At 41.8% G+C, this 18,140-nt stretch overlaps 1 protein-coding gene across 1 annotated transcript; it reads left to right on the top strand.

Annotated features, from left to right (window-relative positions):
• Positions 1-149: 149 nt before the first annotated feature.
• Positions 150-5,080, top strand: oxsm (3-oxoacyl-ACP synthase, mitochondrial). Its single transcript, XM_072370912.1, has 2 exons — positions 150-1,351; positions 3,345-5,080. Exons 1-2 carry the CDS (start codon positions 360-362, stop codon positions 3,748-3,750), a joined length of 1,398 nt encoding a protein of 465 aa, XP_072227013.1. The 5' UTR covers positions 150-359; the 3' UTR covers positions 3,751-5,080.
• The last annotated feature ends 13,060 nt before the right edge of the window (positions 5,081-18,140 follow it).

The following is an 18,140-nucleotide window of genomic DNA, read 5'->3' as shown; positions in this document are numbered from 1 at the left end:
AAATCTAAATATATTTTTAAAATAGCGTGTGTATTTGTGTTTTGCTGTAATTCTGTGCAATTCTGTGCAATAAAGTACTGCCTATTGTTTTGTTCGTGTGGTTTATGGTTACATTATGTGAATGTTAAAACTGGCACCGATCTGGCGTTTACTAACGCTGCCTACAGTTAGCTCGAACAAATGCACGGATATCATGAACAGTACTTTCTTCAATTGGCAGTTAATTGTAACGTGTGGACTGCTACGTGCGTTACCAAGTACAGTTCCGTTTTGTGGTCTTTTTAATCTTTCCTCTGGTATTAAAAACAAGTACTTAATTGTAGCTTCAAACTAGCTATCTTAACTTGAAAGAGAGCAGAATGTCTGCCTTGTTTCTGTCCTGTTCGATTAAACTTAAGGTGAGACCGCAGTGCACCAGGACTTTTATTCAAAATGCTTTAATTTGTTCAAACCAAGGCTCAAGGAATTACAGCCCCGGGCAGCACCAGAGAAGAAGGGTTGTGATTACAGGCATAGGGTTTGTTTGTCCTTTGGGCACAGGGACTGCTTTGCCCTGGGACTGCTTGATAAAAGGCCACAGTGGGATTGTCGCTCTCGATTCGGAGGAGTACAGAAACGTTCCCTGTAAAGTAGCAGCTCTGGTACCAAGAGGGACTGATGAGGGTCAGTTTATGGAGAAAAAGTTTGCCTCTCGTGGGGAAATAAACAGCATGTCACCAGCTACTGTCATGGCCCTTGGAGCTGCTCAGCTGGCTCTGGAGGACTCAGGGTGGTACCCCCAAAGCCAAGAGGAACAGCTTAACACAGGGGTGGCTGTTGGCATGGGTATGGTGTCATTGGATGAGATTGCTCGCACCTCCACTGCCTTCCAAGAAAAGGGATACACTAAAGTGAGTCCCTTTTTTGTTCCCCGCATCCTTGTCAACATGGCTGCTGGCCACATAAGCATCAAACACAAACTGAAGGGTCCCAACCATGCAGTGTCCACAGCATGCACCACAGGAGCTCACGCCATAGGTGATGCGGCGAGGTTCATTGCCCACGGAGATGCAGTTGCTATGGTTACAGGCGGAACAGAATCTTGTGTAGGGCCTCTGTCGATTGCTGGCTTTGCCAGGGCTCGAGCACTTGCAACCAAATGGAATAACAGCCCAGCGTTTGCGTCAAGACCTTTTCATCCAGAGAGAGAGGGCTTTGTGATGGGAGAAGGAGCAGCTGTGCTCCTGCTGGAGGAGCTAAACCATGCAGTGGAGAGAGGAGCCAGGATCTACGCAGAGGTTCTGGGCTATGGGCTCTCAGGGGATGCCAGCCACATCACTGCACCCACTGCAGATGGAGATGGGGCATTCAGGTCACTTACTTTAGAATATCTGTTCACCCCCCCTCATGGTCAATATTTGAAAAACAATGGCAGAAACAATCAGAAACCTAAACATAAGTCTGAGAGGTCGTGAGACGCATAACAGCAAATATTATTTACCTTACACTGTTTATTTTTACACAATTTTCCTCTACTGTTTTTCTTTGATTTCTGATGTAGTAGTATCTTCTCTTAGCTTAAAAACAAGAACATGCCAAAAATGTCCAATACTCTTCCATTAAAGGAATACTTTTTTGCTAAATGTAACTTTTATCTTCCAGATTTAGTCAGAGTTTTCATGCTTTACTGTAAAATTGTACTCAGCAGGTCAAAACAAAGGTGAAAGCTCAGCAGCTTCCACAGAAATTTATTGGGATAACCAAACAAAAACATACATTTACCATTCAGAAGACAGTCATGCAAATGGTAAGACGATTATTTAAGGGAAGAACTTGCAGAGAAAACCACAAAGTTTTTTAATGCTTGATCATCTTCAGTGCTAATACATGGGCTATCTGTCTTTATGAGAGCACACGTAACATGCAATGGGTAGATGTGACAGAACAATGCAAACTACCCACTGTAAAAGCAGCCCCATCCTTAAGTAACCCCTGCTCTTTCAAATAATTTGCTTTACTTACTAAGTGAACAGCACACTCTATTAAAGAAGACTCGGAATTAATGAATGAAACTGTATACTCTTTAAAAAAGGTTTACAAAGTAATTATTTTATAAAGCATTTCGACTTCTTTTTGCAGCCACAGGAAGCGCCCCCTGGTGATCAATATACACAATGCAGGATTACCTGCATTCTACTTGCAGCTCATGTTGCAGTTTGCTTTTTTGAACAAATTAAGTGAGGTTCTGCATGCTAGTGATGAGAAAGTCCGTCCATGCTGTTATCAAAGAAAGGTGCAAAGCCAGCATCTGTGATGGTATGAGTGTTTCTCCTCAGTCAGTGGGTTTACATGATTAGATTAACTCGAGCATCATGAAGAGGAGAATCTGACAACAGCCAATGTGAAGTGTTGAGTGGGTGAAATCTTCTATTCAGCAAGAATGAACACAGATTCCTCTAAGACTGCCACAAACACTAGTCTCAGTTCTCAGTGTCTTTCTGGCATCACAAATGCTAGATTTGTTTATATTTTCTAAATACATTTAAGTCAGTGAAAACAATGAAAAAGATATATTCTCTTGTTTGTTAAATAAAGGTTCAAACAAATGAACAAATAAGAGATTTAAGATTTCTTTTGGACATAGGTTTTGTAAGTACAAAATTTGTATCATATATTTTATCTCCATGTTTATGGTTTCCGCCATCGCCATTGAGAAAAATCTTGTTCTTCAGCTGCTATCCATCGAGTATCTAACTTTGTTGTGGAGCAGGTTTTGCAATTTAGGACTCTTAATGAATAAGCTGACAATCATCTGTTGTGTACTTTTCGAGTCATGGTGAACATCAGTCTGAGTTGTGTGATAATTGTCTGTGGGTTTTATTACATATTGATATCTTTCATTTCACAGTCATTCAGTTCTTTATAGAAAATTAAGACACTGACTGCTACAGCTTCAATTACTGAGAGCACAAAGAAGTTTAGTTGTGCAGGAACCCTGAGCAGAGTAAAAGAAACCAAGCCCCCATTTTAGTGAAAGACAGAAGTAAACAATAAAATGGTATCACAACTTGGAGAGCTTCTCTGCAACTCGACTTTCACTTGTTGTACAGTTGTTTGTTAATAACTGATTATTAACCCAGATTTCAGCTGTAATTAATTTCAGTTTTATCTCAAAGTAAAATTATTTAAAATCCATACTGGCTTGTCAATAGCCTTTATGTATGTTGTTAATTTATTGATCCATGGGTGTTTTAAACAATGTAATGATCTCAGTAATACTGACTGTTGAGCTAAAACATTAGAAATAAGACGAAACTGTAATAAACATCCACCATCTTTTAACTGGATGTACATTCTTTCTACAGGTGCATGTCTGCAGCCTTGAGAGACGCAGGCATCTCTCCAGCAGATATCACATATATCAATGCTCACGCCACATCCACGCCTTTGGGTGATGCGGCAGAAAATGCAGCCATCAAGAGGCTCTTCCAGCACAGCGCTGACAACCTCGCTGTCTCCTCTACCAAAGGAGCCACAGGACATCTGCTTGGGGCTGCTGGGGCTCTGGAGGCAGGATTCACTGCTCTGGCCTGCTACCACGGAGTATTGCCCCCGACCCTCAACCTGGACCACACAGAGCCAGAGTTCAACCTGAATTATGTCCCTTGTACAGCACAACCCTGGCGGACACAGGGGCAACGGGTTGCCCTCACAAATTCATTTGGATTTGGCGGCACAAACGCCACTTTGTGTCTCAGCAGTTTCAGATGATACACTGAGACTGATCCCAGCTCTGTTCTTTACATGACATCAATACAATTAGTACTCCTTCTGGTTGTTCCAATGAGCTAAATTTAATCCCTACAAATCTGAACTTTTTTCCTGAATTTTAATAACTAGGTTTGATTTGTAAATGGGGGAGAAAATATCACATAATTGCAATTTATCCTTAGAACAGCGTTTTTGTCTTTTACTTGTTCTGGCACACAAATGGTCAAATATACATGCAATAAAAAAAAACGAAATTGTATTATAGTCTTTATCTCATCCTGAAATTAAAATTGATAAAGACGCAAATAAAATCAGCTTTCTGAGGCACTTAAAAGTCTGAAAGAACAGTAATCCATTTCCTGGTCTGCACAAATCGCTGCACTTAGTCAGTTACACTGTGAGACACTTGTTCTATTTTGTAATCATATAGTTTATTTAAAAAGTTCTATGTTTGTAGATTGCCACTGCTAACATTAAGCATTGCATTAGGGGAAAAACTCTAACATTATATAATGTTGTTCATTTATTGATTCATGGGTGTTTTAAACAATGTGATGATCTCAGTAATACTGACTGTTGAGCAAAAACATCAGAAATAAGATCAAACTGTGATGAACATCCACCATCCTTTAACTGGATGTACATTCTTTCTACAGGTGCATGTCTGCAGCCTTGACTCCAACCAGGACTCCCTGGAAGAAGAAATTTCTCAATGGGATCTTCCCAGCTAACAAATGATAAATACGTAAATTGAAATAACCATGTGCAGTTAAGTCAGATTCTCTTAAAACTGAGATTGGATTTTATAAATAAATGTTAAATCTATGTTAAAAACGACAATATATAATTTATGTAATTTTTTTAGCCCTATTTGACCTAAACCTCTGCCTGTTCCATTTACTGTATGTATAACCAGAAAACAGTTGGGTGTTGTAATCCACCGGTACATCTTTCTCATCAGGATTTAAACACAGTAGTTTCAGGATTTGTTTGGAGTTGCTACTGTTAAAAGTTTATAAAGACCACAAGCAAAGATTAGACGTGTGAATCAAGTGATCTCTGCACACAGAGGAAGTTGAAATATTCATATTCAATTGACACGTGCATTTGTAGAATTGTCATACACACTGTATATTCAAGTTGCTTCTCATTTGAGGGTTGGAATACAAACTGCTCACATTTGTCAACTTTTCATTCAAAACACATTTGTGTCCATTTTGTCACTCATACTTTAAGTCAAAACGTTGTTTTACCATCAAAGTAATCAAAATAAGTGCATGCCTGAGAGAGGCTGTATTTTTCTCCATAGTTTGGAGAAAACATATGGCTACATAGCTACAGCAACTCTTTTAGCCACCGACTCTGACAGGACAAATAATTATGGTAGCACTTGCATCAGAAGTAGCTGGTGAAAGCTCATCTCAGCACAAGGTTTTGCCTTGAATTGTGATGGCTATGTATAATTTTTAATTATGTTAGGTGTTTTTTAACCATTTTTTTATGGCTGAGAAAGCAAGACCCCAAACTTCTACATGAAATTGGGAAGAAATCTCCAAATGACAAATCACTTTTCTGTTTCTCCACAGAGAAGATCTCCCAGTAGGTGGTCTGGATACATTCCAGTATTATCCAGATATGTGAATATATTTTGAGCTTACCTTAAAGCAGTAGTTTGGATTTTTGTGGAGTTTGTGCAGATGGTAGAACCTGGTAAACAGCCCACCTTTCAGGATTTAAGTGTCCTTTGGAGAAAGGTAGAGAAAAAGATATCGTTTCTGGTTCGAGAGAGCCCTCAGGAGTAGGTCACCATCCTTAATGCCATAATCAATTCTTCCTTATCTTAAGCTCAGTCTTAAAGCCACGAAAGACCACCGAATTAAAATAAAGAACAATATGTTGCTGTCAGAAAAACAGCAACTCAGATGAAGAAACAGACAATCTCCATATCGGTGATTCCCAACCTTTGTACACCAGATATTACTTTAGAAAATGGGTTGCTCTTTAGGTACCACCATTATGACTGACGTTAAAAAAATTATTCTACACCAAAGTCCGGATAAAGCCCATTGACAGGAGGAAGAGCAGTCGCCCACCAATCGGAAGGTCGGTGGTTCGACTCTGGCTTCCCCAGGCTACATGTCGAAGCGTCCTTGGGCAAGACACTGAACCCCACGTTGCCACCCAGTGTATCACTGGGGTATGAATGTGTATGAATGATTAGAAAAAGCACGTAGTTATGAATTAAGACGTGCTGTATGAATGTGTGTGAGTGGGGTGAATGCGGCATGTAGTGAAGCGCTTTGAGTGGTCAGTTAGACTAGAAAAGCACTATACAAGTACAAGTCCATTTACCATCCATTTACCATTCACATACCCTATGCAAATATGAACATCCAGAATAATTAAAGTTGCAAGCAGCGATGATCGGGCCTGAGCACGTGCGCACGTCCTGGCCAAGTTTGAAGCCGTTAGCATTACACTTGTAGGAGGACTTCGATCATATGAGAAGTGTGGAAACAAAGTGACGTTTCCAACCACCAGCAGGTGGCGCTATAGGTGAGTGTGAGTATGCGCATATGTACACAGTCAGGGCAGAGTCGTGAGCAAGCCTAAGATGTTTGGTGAAGATCAGAATATGTATGCACAAGTTATAAGTGAATTTTTGTTTTGTGGTGAGTAGCAGCGAGTCCTCAAAGTTTGAGGGTCTGCCATGGAAACACCAATTTGCATCTTCCTTTGCATCTTCCACTCAAACTTTCGACTTCCTGTGGACCTGGCACCATGATGTCCCAGGATTTTTTGTGCGTATGGGCATGACGAAAGCGTGTTCCGAATTTCATCCGCCTATGCAAAAGTAAGCCCGATGGTACGGGTATTTAGTACATTTGTAGGGGGCGCTACAGAACCATTTTGACACAACTCCACTAAAACGTAATGGCGCGCCAGGCCTGACGTGCTAGGCAAAATTTATGAGTTTTGGCATACGGGAAAGCACCGAAAAATGCGAACAAAGTGAAAAGAACAATAATAATTAAAGCTGCAAGCAGCGATGAGTGGGTCTGAGCACGTGCGCACCTCGGGTTTTGCGCTGGACTCTGTCCGATGCGCACTGCGCAGCCGTCCGTCAAGTTTAGAGCAGGATGTGAGAATCCCGGCCAGGCGTAGTACCACTGGACGTAGAAAGTGATGTTTTGTAATGTTGTAAATGATTGTAATCAAACGCTCTCTGAAGAAGTTTGATATCCAGGCCTTTCTAGATGATGTGGCAGCCATGAACTGGGAGAGAACTTAACCTCATCCCTTCTATAGAAGATGCCTGGTCTTATTTTAATTCATTTGGCACTATTGTTGATAAACATGTCCCACTGAAAAGATTCCAGACCAAGAATTGCTATTGCTCCTGGTTCTCCCCTGACCTGGCTAATTTGATACTTGCCTTCAGGCAATGTAGAAATAAAACCATACAGGCAGTTAGGTCAGCTAAAATCAATCATTTCAAGGAAAAATTCTCTCCCCTATCCAGTCAGCTTCTCCATTCAACCCTTTTCTGCCTCAGATGTTTTGGAAGAACTCATCAAGCTGGACTCAAATAAATCTGCTGACTCTGATGGATTTGACCCTATTTTTTTAAAAGTAGCTGCTCACATTATTGCTGCCCCAATTGAATACTTGTTTAACTTGTCCACTCGTCTGTCTGTTTTCCCTTCTGACTGGAAATCTGCCATGATCTTCCCTCTTTTCAAAGGAGGCTCTGGCTCTGATCCCAACTGCTGCACGCCTATATCCACCCTGCCTTGCTTGGCCAAAGTCTTAGAGAGATTAGTCCACAAACAGCTAACCCACTGACTCCAACCATATCATGTCAGATATGCAGTCAGGGTTCAGAACTGGCAACGGATGCATCACTGCTACCTTGAAGGTCCTTGATGACATCATTACAACCATGGACAATAAACAAGTCTACATAGCTGCCTTCATAGATCTGGCCAAGGCCTTTGACTCAGTAGACCATAATATCCTCTTTCACAGGCTCTCTAGCATTGGCCTGTCCAAGAGTTGCAGTAACTGGTTTGCCAGCTATCTCAATAACTGTGTACAGCGAGTGACGTCAGAAAATGTTGTGTCAGATCCACTTTATATCGCTAAGGGTGTGCCTAAAGGTTCTATCTTGGGCCCAATCTTGTTTTCCATCTACATAAACAATGTGGCCAAGGCTGTCAGTGCCTCCCAGATACATATCTATGCTGATGAACCATTATTTACTCATCTGGCTCTTCACTCCATTCTGCCGCATCCACCCTCCAGCTCAGTCTAAGTCCTTTCACGATATTTGCCTGCATCTCAACTCAAAGATGACTAAATGTATGTTATTTAGTCTGAAAAACAGTGTCTCCTCTTTATTTCAAGTCTCAAATCAATAACCTGGAGGACAAAGTTAAGGCCCAAATTGGGGTTCCTTGACTGTTATAAGGCTTCATTGACACACTCTGCCAAACATACTCTGGTGAAGATGGTCATACTCCCTCTGTTTGATTATGGCGATGTAATCTATAAAATAGCTTCCAAGTGTGCCCTTAACTGCCTGGATGCTCTCTATCACTCAGCCATCCGTTTTGCCACTGGTGCATCTTTTTCCACCCATCATTGTGATCTGTATAAACTGATAGGCTGGCCCGCCCTCCACCCCAGGCGACTTCATCATTGGTTTCTATTTATCTACAAGACTCTTCTAGGGAAAACACCTCAATACCTCTCCAACCTTTGCACCTTTACCATAATAACTACCACCTGAAGTCCAGTGATTTCATTATTCTATCTATTCCAAAAGCCCGCACTGTCTTTGGCCTGAATTCCTTTTGTTTTGCTACAGCAAATGATTGGAACTCCCTTCAAAATTCCCTTAAACTTTCAGCTTTCCCATCACTCCATATGTTTAAACAGAAACTATAACATTCCCTAGTTCACTGCTGTACATGTTGACTCCCCTTCTGCTCTCTCCATAGATTCTAGTAGTTATTTATGCTGTTTTTATCTTCATTGTCTCTTCATCATTGGTGGCATGTCTTGGATTCATGTGTACTGTTTCTTTTTATCTGTTTTTGTTTTTGTTTTTGTTTTTGTTTTTGTTTTTGTTTTTGTTTTTGTTTTTGTTTTTGTTTTTGTTTTTGTTTTTGTCTGCTCGGGCCTCTTGCCAGAGGTCCGTTTCACAAAGCAGGTTTAGTGAAAATAAACTAATTTCAGAGTTTATTTACCCTGAAATGAGGGAAACTCTGAGTTTTCCATTTCACAAAGGGAGGTAACTCAAACCAGAGAAAGAGGGGTAAATCGAGCCTGTTTCAGAGAGAGGTAACTTAAGCTAACAGCTAACAGACTCTATGAAACTAACTTGGTCGGGACCAGGTTTTTCTCAGTAAACCTCAAGTTTCTCTCCATCTCCGCCCTCTTTTAGCCGCACGTGCCATTTGATTTCCCCATTCTGCATTTGCCTTCTTTCTGTTGCCTGAGTAGAAGTCTGTGTTAGTTTGAATAGGCTTAATTATTTAACAGAACATGATATAGATGAGAAGACATCTATGTGTGTGAAAACAGCATTATGTTGGGGATAAAACAACTGCACAGTCAAATAGCCACTTAATATTTACTTTACAGTGTAAAACATGATCAAAATGAGGTACCCACCACCCACCCTCAGTCAGCCTTTTGCTCAATTTCATCACTTCTCAGCTGTGGACAGTCCTTCTTCCAGTGTCCAGGGTCTGGCCACAGTAGAAACAAACATTTGGGTCATAGATCAGGCGTGGCCCATGTCGACCCCTCCGCGTCCACATCCCCGACCATGTCCTTTGTTTCCGGGTTGACCTGTCATACCACCAACTGCGTGATGCATGGTCATGGCTGCCAAATGCAGCTCCTGTTCAGTCTTGTCCATTCTGACTTTCTTACGGGTCTCTACTTAGTTCTGGGCATGGCGGGCATATCATGTTGAGATCTCCAAAGTCCAGATTGTGGGGAGAGGAGTTTTATCACTTGTGTTAAGAAATCTTGGGCTGTTACACTAGTGAACCCAACATCTTCCTTTTCTTAACAGGTGTTATAGGGAAGGTGGGATTTCTCCAGGAGTGAGGACTGGAGAGTGCTCAGGGTGGGGTAAAAAGGTGTGGTGGAAGAAGAAGAAGAAAGAAAAGTGTTGTCAGTGGAGTATGGTGGCGGTTTAAAAGGAGATTCAATCTTAGTCAGAGCTGGAATATCTTTTTGTCCACATACTGCATAATCATCATCATTCCGTCCTGGCATTTGTTTAGCATTTTTCTTTCTTTCTCTTAATTCACTTTCCTTTTTCCAACATTCTATACCTTTCTTGCATTCCTCCAACTGTTACCAATGTTTTAACTTAATTTTCTGTTTCTGCTTCATATCTTTCTCATATTCGCAAACTTTTTCTTCTAATTTTCTTATTTCTGACATACTAAAAGAACCTTCAGGGGGTAAACCCAAATTTTCTATCCAATATCTCTCCGGACCATATTTCTTTTTCATCATACTAAACTAGGGTCCCCTGGGAGGGCCAGAAGTCTGAGACTCACTTTCCCATTCTCTTGTTCATTCTCGGACTTGGAATGGGGGAAAAAAAACAACAACCTGCGGACACGTCAGAAGTCCCAGAACCTGCACCAACTCACCCACACTGTGGCCTGCCCAGGGCAACCCAGACCCCCAAGGCACAGGCAGGGCTCCCCCCCGGGGCGCAAGGCAGCGCCCAGACACCAGGGCCCAGCACCACCACCCATGCCAGAGCGGCCCGGCCACCTGGCTCAGAGCCAGTGGCCACCACCCCAGGGCCCCTAAGTAACCCACGCCGCAAGACAGCTCCACCCGCAAGCCCCCAAAACTGCCCTCCAAGCCCGACACACAGTCCCCCCCCCAACAATGATCAACCCGGTCCCCACGACCTGAGAGACCACCAGACGCCCGAAGACACACAGTCCCCCATAGTACACACCCAACCGCCCAGAGTGACGGGAGAGCAACTGTAATGGAAAATTAATTCTTATATGCATTGTATTGAGTGTTACTGTGTATGACCTGCAAATGACCGAGCTGCAAGGTACCAGCCTGTCCTGTTTTCTTAAATTCTTCTTTACAATGGTGGGCTTGTTATAATGAGATAGCTGCACTTTAGGGGGGACAGGGGTTAGGCTGGTATTTACGACTGTGTCTGGGTAACCTCAACTGATGGTTGGGGAGGAAAGTTAGAAGAACAATCAACTATACCCAAAGACAGATGACGTGATGAGCGGGCAATATAACTGTGTGTTTTTGCCTCAGTGGTCAGAGCAACTTTGTATTCTGTACTGTGTTGTTCTCTCTTGCAAGATATTATTATTAAAGCCTCTTATCTCCTCAGAAGAAAACAACTCTAAAATGACTCTGTGCGTTACTAAATTTCCACCACAGCAACCCACCACCACTATGTGATCAAGCTAATCAGAGGGGACCAGAGAGAATGAAATTCAGCCAATTGATGTTTTGAGGAGACAGACATGGTTTCCATGCCAATATAATCTAAAAGAAAATTTCTAAACTGGTTAATACACAGATTGTTCTTCGTTTTCCAGTTCATGAGAATATCTTTCTTTGCGATACATAACACTGGGAGGACCATGTGTGCTGAGTTAATTCGGGCCCAAGCAGTGAAACAACGAAGGCCCTATTGTATCTGAAGGAGTTATTAGGGTCCGAGCTGTGAAACAGCAAGGAACCTATTGTATCTGTTGGCGTTATTATTATTATTAGGGTCCGAGCTGTGAAACAGCAAGGAACCTATTGTATCTGTTGGCGTTATTATTAGGGTCCGAGCTGTGAAACGGCAAAGAACCTATTGTATCTGTTGGCGTTATTATTAGGGTCCGAGCTGTGAAACAGCAAAGAACCTATTGTATCTGTTGGCGTTATTATTATTAGGGTCCGAGCTGTGAAACAGCAAGGAAGCTATTGTATCTGTTGGCGTTATGATTATTATTATTATTATTCTTTGCACTTTAATCGCATTTGAGGGCTTTGCCGTGCGTAAACTCACCAATTCTGGCATGCGCATCAGGGATGGTCCGCCATTTTGTCTTAATGTAGTTGCGTCATAATTGCTCGATAGCACCCCCTAGAAAAATTAATAAATATCTGTGAGGTAGGACTTAGTTTTGAGTAGCCGGACGAAATTCGGTACACGCGTTTGTCAAGCCCAGATGCATAAAAAAAGCCTCAGGACATCATAGCGCCACGTCCACAGGAAGTCGGCCATTTTGACTTGAACATGCAAATTGGTGCCATTTTGCCTTTTTCCACACCTCGCATTTGATCAAACTCCTCCTACAGATTTAATGTTGACGGCTTCAAACTTGGTGTGCTTACTCTTCAGCCATGGGGGATCAAATGTTGTGATCAGATTTTTTAAATTGTACAAAGTGTGTCTGTGGCAGATCCTCAAACTTCACCAAATGTCATAGGCTTGCTCGTCACTCTCCCATGACTGCGTACATATGCGCTTACTGACACCGACCTATATCTCCACCTACTGGTGGTTGGTAGCGTCACTTTGTTTACACACCTCGCATATGATTTAACTGCTACTAGATATTGAATCCTACCAGCTTCAAACTTGGTCAGGTTACTCTTAAGCCATGGGGGATTAAAAGTTAAAAAGAAATGTTTAAAAGAATTTTTTCCAAAGTCTGAAGGGTGTGGCCGTGGCAGCGAAGATCGTGTTTTGGCATTTTTGGATTAAAAACAGTATCATCATCGCAAGGTCATGAAACTTGGCACACAAGTCCACGCTGATGACCTCATACGTATGTAAAGAATATTGTGTGTGGTTGGAGGAAAATGGCTCTGTAGCGCCCCCTACAAATGTTCTGAATACCCCTGCCATTGGGCTTAGTTTTGGGTAGGCTGGCGAAATTCGGGACACGCCTTCGTCAGGGCCAGATGCACAAAAATGTTTCTTGACATCATAGTGCTCTCCACTTGAAGGACGGCTGTGCGGTGTGAGTCCAGCGCATACCCCGATGTGCACAATATGGAGCCCGTTCATGGCTGCTTGCAGCTTTAATTATGGGCATTCCAAGAAATGGCATAACCATATTGCAATTGTGCAAAATGTCCCTTTTCTCAATCAAAAACGTTACCATGGTAACGGTAGATGCCAGGAAGCGAAGACATTTGGATGCTTATTGCCTGGCCGAACTTTATCGTAGAGACATCATTCATGCGTTAAAACACCTGGGTCGCTTCGTACTAAATGGTCCTTAAGCCTCATTACGCTAGGTGTTACGGTTTTTGCGATAGGTAACTTTAAACTTAAAAAAAGTGTAAATTTCATTTTGGATGCTTGTTGCTCGGCAACAGGTCATTGTGGAAAAATCATTAAAATGTTCCCCAACCCGGGACGCGTTGTACTACAACATATTTCAGTCTCATTATGCTGGCTATTACGGTTTTTGAGAAATGTAACGTTAAATTTGCCCAACCGTTAACATGAGGCTTGTTACCATGGCAACACAAATCCTATACATTCCTAAGGGGAGCCTAAGAGTGAATGCATTATAACCAGAGCCACCTCAGACATAACCAGAACCAACTTTGACAGAACCAGCAGATGCTAACATCATGCTAAAATGCTAACATACTAGCATCATTAGCATTTTGCAGAGAAGCCTAAAATGCTAATGTTGCATCACGTAGACATGAACTCACTATGTTTTTTTGCTCTATTAGCTGATGCTATGAGGTTATTGGAGAGCACCAGATTCAGCCCTTATGACCTTGTGTTTGGCCATACTGTCAGGGGTCCATTAGCGATTTTGCAAGATAACTGGAAGGAAGTACAACCACCACAAAACTTTATTGAATATGTAAACTGATTTAGATACAGGCTGTAGAAGACCCAGGAAGTAGCCAGGAGTAAGTTGACGTCAGTGCAGGGTAAGATGAAAAAACTTTATGATCGCCAGGTAGAGAATCGTGTCTTTCTCCCTGGGGATCAGGTGCTTGCTCTTTTGTCTATTGTTACCTCTCCATTTCAGGTAAAGTTTTCTGGCCCATATTCAGTGGTGAAGAAGATGTCAGATCAAAACTATGTGGTAGCTACTCCTGATCGCAGGTCACCTACTCAGCTCTGTCATGTCAACTTATTAAAATCATATTATACCCGTCAGTCGCAGGTAAGTGAGCCGAAAGCAGAGGTGTCTGGTACCCACCCAGTGTGTGTGTCCGTGTCCCCTCAGGCTGTGGCAGGGCAGGAGGGAGATGATTTACCAGGTCCTGATGAGTCTTTGCAGAATATGGATGTGCTACTGTGTAATTTGGATGTGTCGAGGTGGGGGCAATTAGTTGACTTCATAAGGTGATTTCCAGGTCTTTTTGGTGACACACCTACTTGTACACATTTGGTGGAACATGATATAGAGGTGGGGGGATTGTAAACCTATTAGGCAGAGGTTTTATCATGTTCATCCTGAGAAGCGCAAGTATCTTGATGCTGAGATGATGTATAAGCTTAATGATGGTATTGCACAACTGTCTTCCCCTAGTTGGGTGTCTCCTTGTCTGTTGGTAACTAAGTTTGATAACAAGCCGCGGTTTTGCTCAGATTTTCGTAAGATTAACCATGTAACAAAACCAGATTCGTTTCCGATTCTTAGGTTAGAGGATTGTGTTGCTCGGTATATCTGGGTGATATTGTCATCTATTCAGACAGTTGGAATGACCACCTTGACCGCACTGAGAAGCTGTTTGACCGCTTGGCTCGCGCACAGTTGATGATAAATCTGGCGAAGTGTGAGTTCGCCAAGGCCACAGTGACTTACTTAGGGTGTGTAGTAGGGCAGGGCACAGTGTCTCTTGTGCAGGCAAAGGTGCAGGCTATTGATGACTATGGCCCACCTCCAACTAAGAAGACGCTGATGCGTTTTCTGGGGCTAGTTGGATATTACCAATGTTTCTGCAGGAATTTTTCTCCTGTTGTTGCGCAACTTACAAATCTGAAATCCAAAGTAAAATGTGTTTCAGTCAGCGTTTCAAAATATTAAGGCCTTGATCTGTAATGCTCCTGTTTTGGCTGCTCCACAGTGGGATAGAGTTTTTAAATTGGAGGTTGATGCTTGTGCTGTGGTAGCAGTGCTATTGCAGGCTGATGACCTTGGGGTGGATAAACCAGTGTTTTGTTTTTTCCAGGAAGTTCAACAGACACCAACTCAACTACTGATTGAAAAAGAAACTCTTCAGTGTGTATGTCAGCTCTTCACCCGTAGTTGTCTTCACAGACCATAATCCTTTAACTTTCCTGAGCTCTTTGCAGTATCCTAATCAGAGGTTGGTTTTTGGGCTCTATTCCTCCAGTCGTACAGCCTCGACATTCATCATATCAAGGGCTGGGACAATTTAGTGGCGGATGCGTTGTCTCGGGCCCCTTGGTAATTGTGTATAATGTAGCTTTTTTTTTTCTTTTGTTTTTCACGTTGCCCCCATCCTTCTTGGTCTCTCTCTCCACTTAAAAGTTGGTTCAGGTAGTGGGAGAATGTAAGTGTGAGGGACAAACTGTGAGGTGTTTATTTTCATTATTATGATTTATTAGAGTGAGTACAGTTAAGTATAAAAGATATATAATACTTCAATAGGCTTAGTGTTTAGGCACCATTGTATTGTTCACACAGCCTCTACAAGCTGTTGGGAATTCAACAGATGTTTTTCACAAATATTTCTCAACACCCATTGCCACAAGCCAGGATCCCCAACCATCTCTGCAATCATTGATGGCCTCCTATACAGGCTGTCACTGTCAGAACTGAAGAAGCCTTTCGGATGAGAGGTGAAACATCTTCAAGATCCAGGAAGAACTCCAGTTGCCCATATTTGAGCTCTTATGATTACCATGACTGAGAATCTTCATCAACATATTGCCTTGCATTTTGGGAAGAACACCCTCATGATGCGGGAGTATGAAAGTATGATGCGGGAGTATGAAAAGCTGTCAAGAAAGCTCGCATACTACAAGAACCAGCTGCGATTTCATTTGAGACAACACAGAGTCATTGTCACAGTCACAGTTCTCCCAGTGCTTTTCCATTCTGCCTGTCAGCCATGTCTACCTCTTCAGCTAACTCGACTCACCTGTGCATCATTAGTCTTCCACTCTCCAAGAAAACTAGTATATAAGCTTCCCCAGTTCATTCACTCCTTGTCACATTGTCTTTGCTGTGCCTATGCAAGACCAGTCAGCCTTTTTCACTGGTTTGATCACCTGTTGCCAACTGTGCCTGTTTCGGATACATCCTTTCTGTCTACACCCCGGGAAAGCTACCTGCCTTCTGCCTCTGACTACATGTATTGCTTTGTGGACTTGTCTCGGTATTTCTGGAGCTTCTGAGATTTTGACTGCTGGCTTTCCTTTGTCAGTCTGTTTCCTTTGGAGTTTTCTGCCTGCTTGAATTGTTAATCTGGTTTGGACTTGTTTTCCTGCTCTCTTCATTCATAACTATTGTCAACAATAAATTATATTGAGAACTCAGCGAGCTTGGCAGTGTGCTGCAATTTGGTCCTAACACCTCCTGTTACAAATTTAAAGTAAATTACACAGAAGATGTTTCTCATTCTGTCATTTGAAGTCAAGTTTTGGATGAGAGGGATGAAAGCCTTCCCAGAAGGATGAGATGAGAAGAACAGTGGGTGAAATGGTTGGATAATCAGGCCCTCCTTATATTCAGCTACTATACGAAAGGAAGCCACTATTAGCTTTTTTATCAGCAAAACAAGTTTGACCGCACTGCCTGCGAGTAATATGTGTACATGTCACTGTACAAAATTAATGATAAGTGTCTTCTTGCAATTAATTATATTTGTTTTGAATCACAGACATTTTGTTTGTGTTGTTGTCTTTGGTTTTAATCTTAACAGCAAGCTCCCCTTTCTAACGTTACATAATGCTAATTCAAACACAAAGATGAACAGAGCCATTTTAACATTTATGAAAATAACATAGGGTTGCTGTTTATGATTGACACATCTAAAAACGTATTCAAGGACACATCTAGATTTGAGCTGATTGTCTTCTCATTACTTAAAAAATATCAGTCTAAAAACTGCAACAACTAGGATCAAATGCACACATTAGAGAATAAAAAAGCACCCTTCAATCAAACTAATTTGACAGGTGACCTTTGACCTTCTATCGATTGATCAAAGTCATTAACAGTAATTGACCTTTGACATCTAAGGGGAGGGGGTTATGGATAAGATTAGGGGGGTTTACAGCTAATGTCAGGAGGTTAAGATAAATATATCTCTTGAATATTTAAATAAGAGAAAGGGTTAGGGTTAATAGGAAAGGTTAAGTTTTAGAAAATCCTCTTTTGTTTTTGATAGCTTCAAAGACTCTTTCCCTGTAAGGTGACTTGGGTGTTGGTTGTCAACACTGTGAGGGTGGGGAGGGAACAGACAGTTAATAATGAACATAAGAGTCTCAACAATCCTGCTTTGTTACTGTTTCAGTAAGGTTTACATCTGGCTGTATCAGACTGACCAACTCATACCGTGAGGGTGTACTGCCAGGGGTCATCAGAATGCACCATACTGTGAGGGTGGGGGGAGAACATAAGATAATGAACATAAGAGTCTCAACAATCCTGCTTTGTTACTGTTTTAGTATGAGATCCTAGAATTCTCCAACTTTCCTGTTAAAGTTTACATCTGGCTATAGCTGACTGATCAACTCATACCGTGAGGCTGAACAGCCATGGGCCACATGAATGCAGTATACTGTGAGGTTGGGAGGGAGAACAGACAGTTAATAATGAAGAGCGTCAACAATCCTGCTTTGTTACCATTTTAGTAAGAGACCTAGCAATCTGTTAAAGCTTACTGGCATATGGCTATCTGGCAATATCTGACTGATCAACTCATACTGTGAGGCTGAACAGTCAGGGTCTCTGTTCTTGTTCACAAGTTAACAAATTCAATAATCTGTTAATCTGTTAAATGACCCTTACTCTACTTCCATCCTACGATTAATCTGGTTCTAATCGTAGTGTGGGAGTAGAGTAAGGGTGGAGAATTGGTGTTAAAAAAACAACAAAAAAAACTATTGAAATTAAATTACCACTTCAAGAAAGTTAAAAACATTCCTGTATTTCTGTAGGGGGTAAACTGACATTCTAACATTTTTTATGTGCTATTGTGTTCAATGAACGTGTTCTTTTGAACTTGTCTGTGCATAACACTGGACCCAACCATGGTATGAACACTACAATGTGTTTCAAGAAAAAATAACCTTTTGGTTTTTAAGATATTTCATCTCTCATCCAAGAGGGTTCCCCTGTTCTAACATACGGGTTCAAGACGTT

Source organism: Leuresthes tenuis, unplaced genomic scaffold (assembly GCF_036924035.1).
Source record: "Leuresthes tenuis unplaced genomic scaffold, fLeuTen1.0.hap1 SCAF_18, whole genome shotgun sequence".
Classification (NCBI taxonomy): Eukaryota; Metazoa; Chordata; class Actinopteri; order Atheriniformes; family Atherinopsidae; genus Leuresthes; species Leuresthes tenuis.
The sequence above is the reverse complement of the archived record's forward strand: the minus strand, read 5'-3'. Positions and strand labels throughout refer to the sequence as shown.

Coding starts and splice junctions, on each gene's coding strand:
- oxsm (XM_072370912.1), top strand. CDS start 360: ATGTCTGCCTTGTTTCTGTCCTGTTCGATTAAACTTAAGGTGAGACCG. Junction 1,352..3,344: donor GATGGAGATGGGGCATTCAG/GTCACTTACTTT, acceptor TTCTTTCTACAG/GTGCATGTCTGCAGCCTTGA.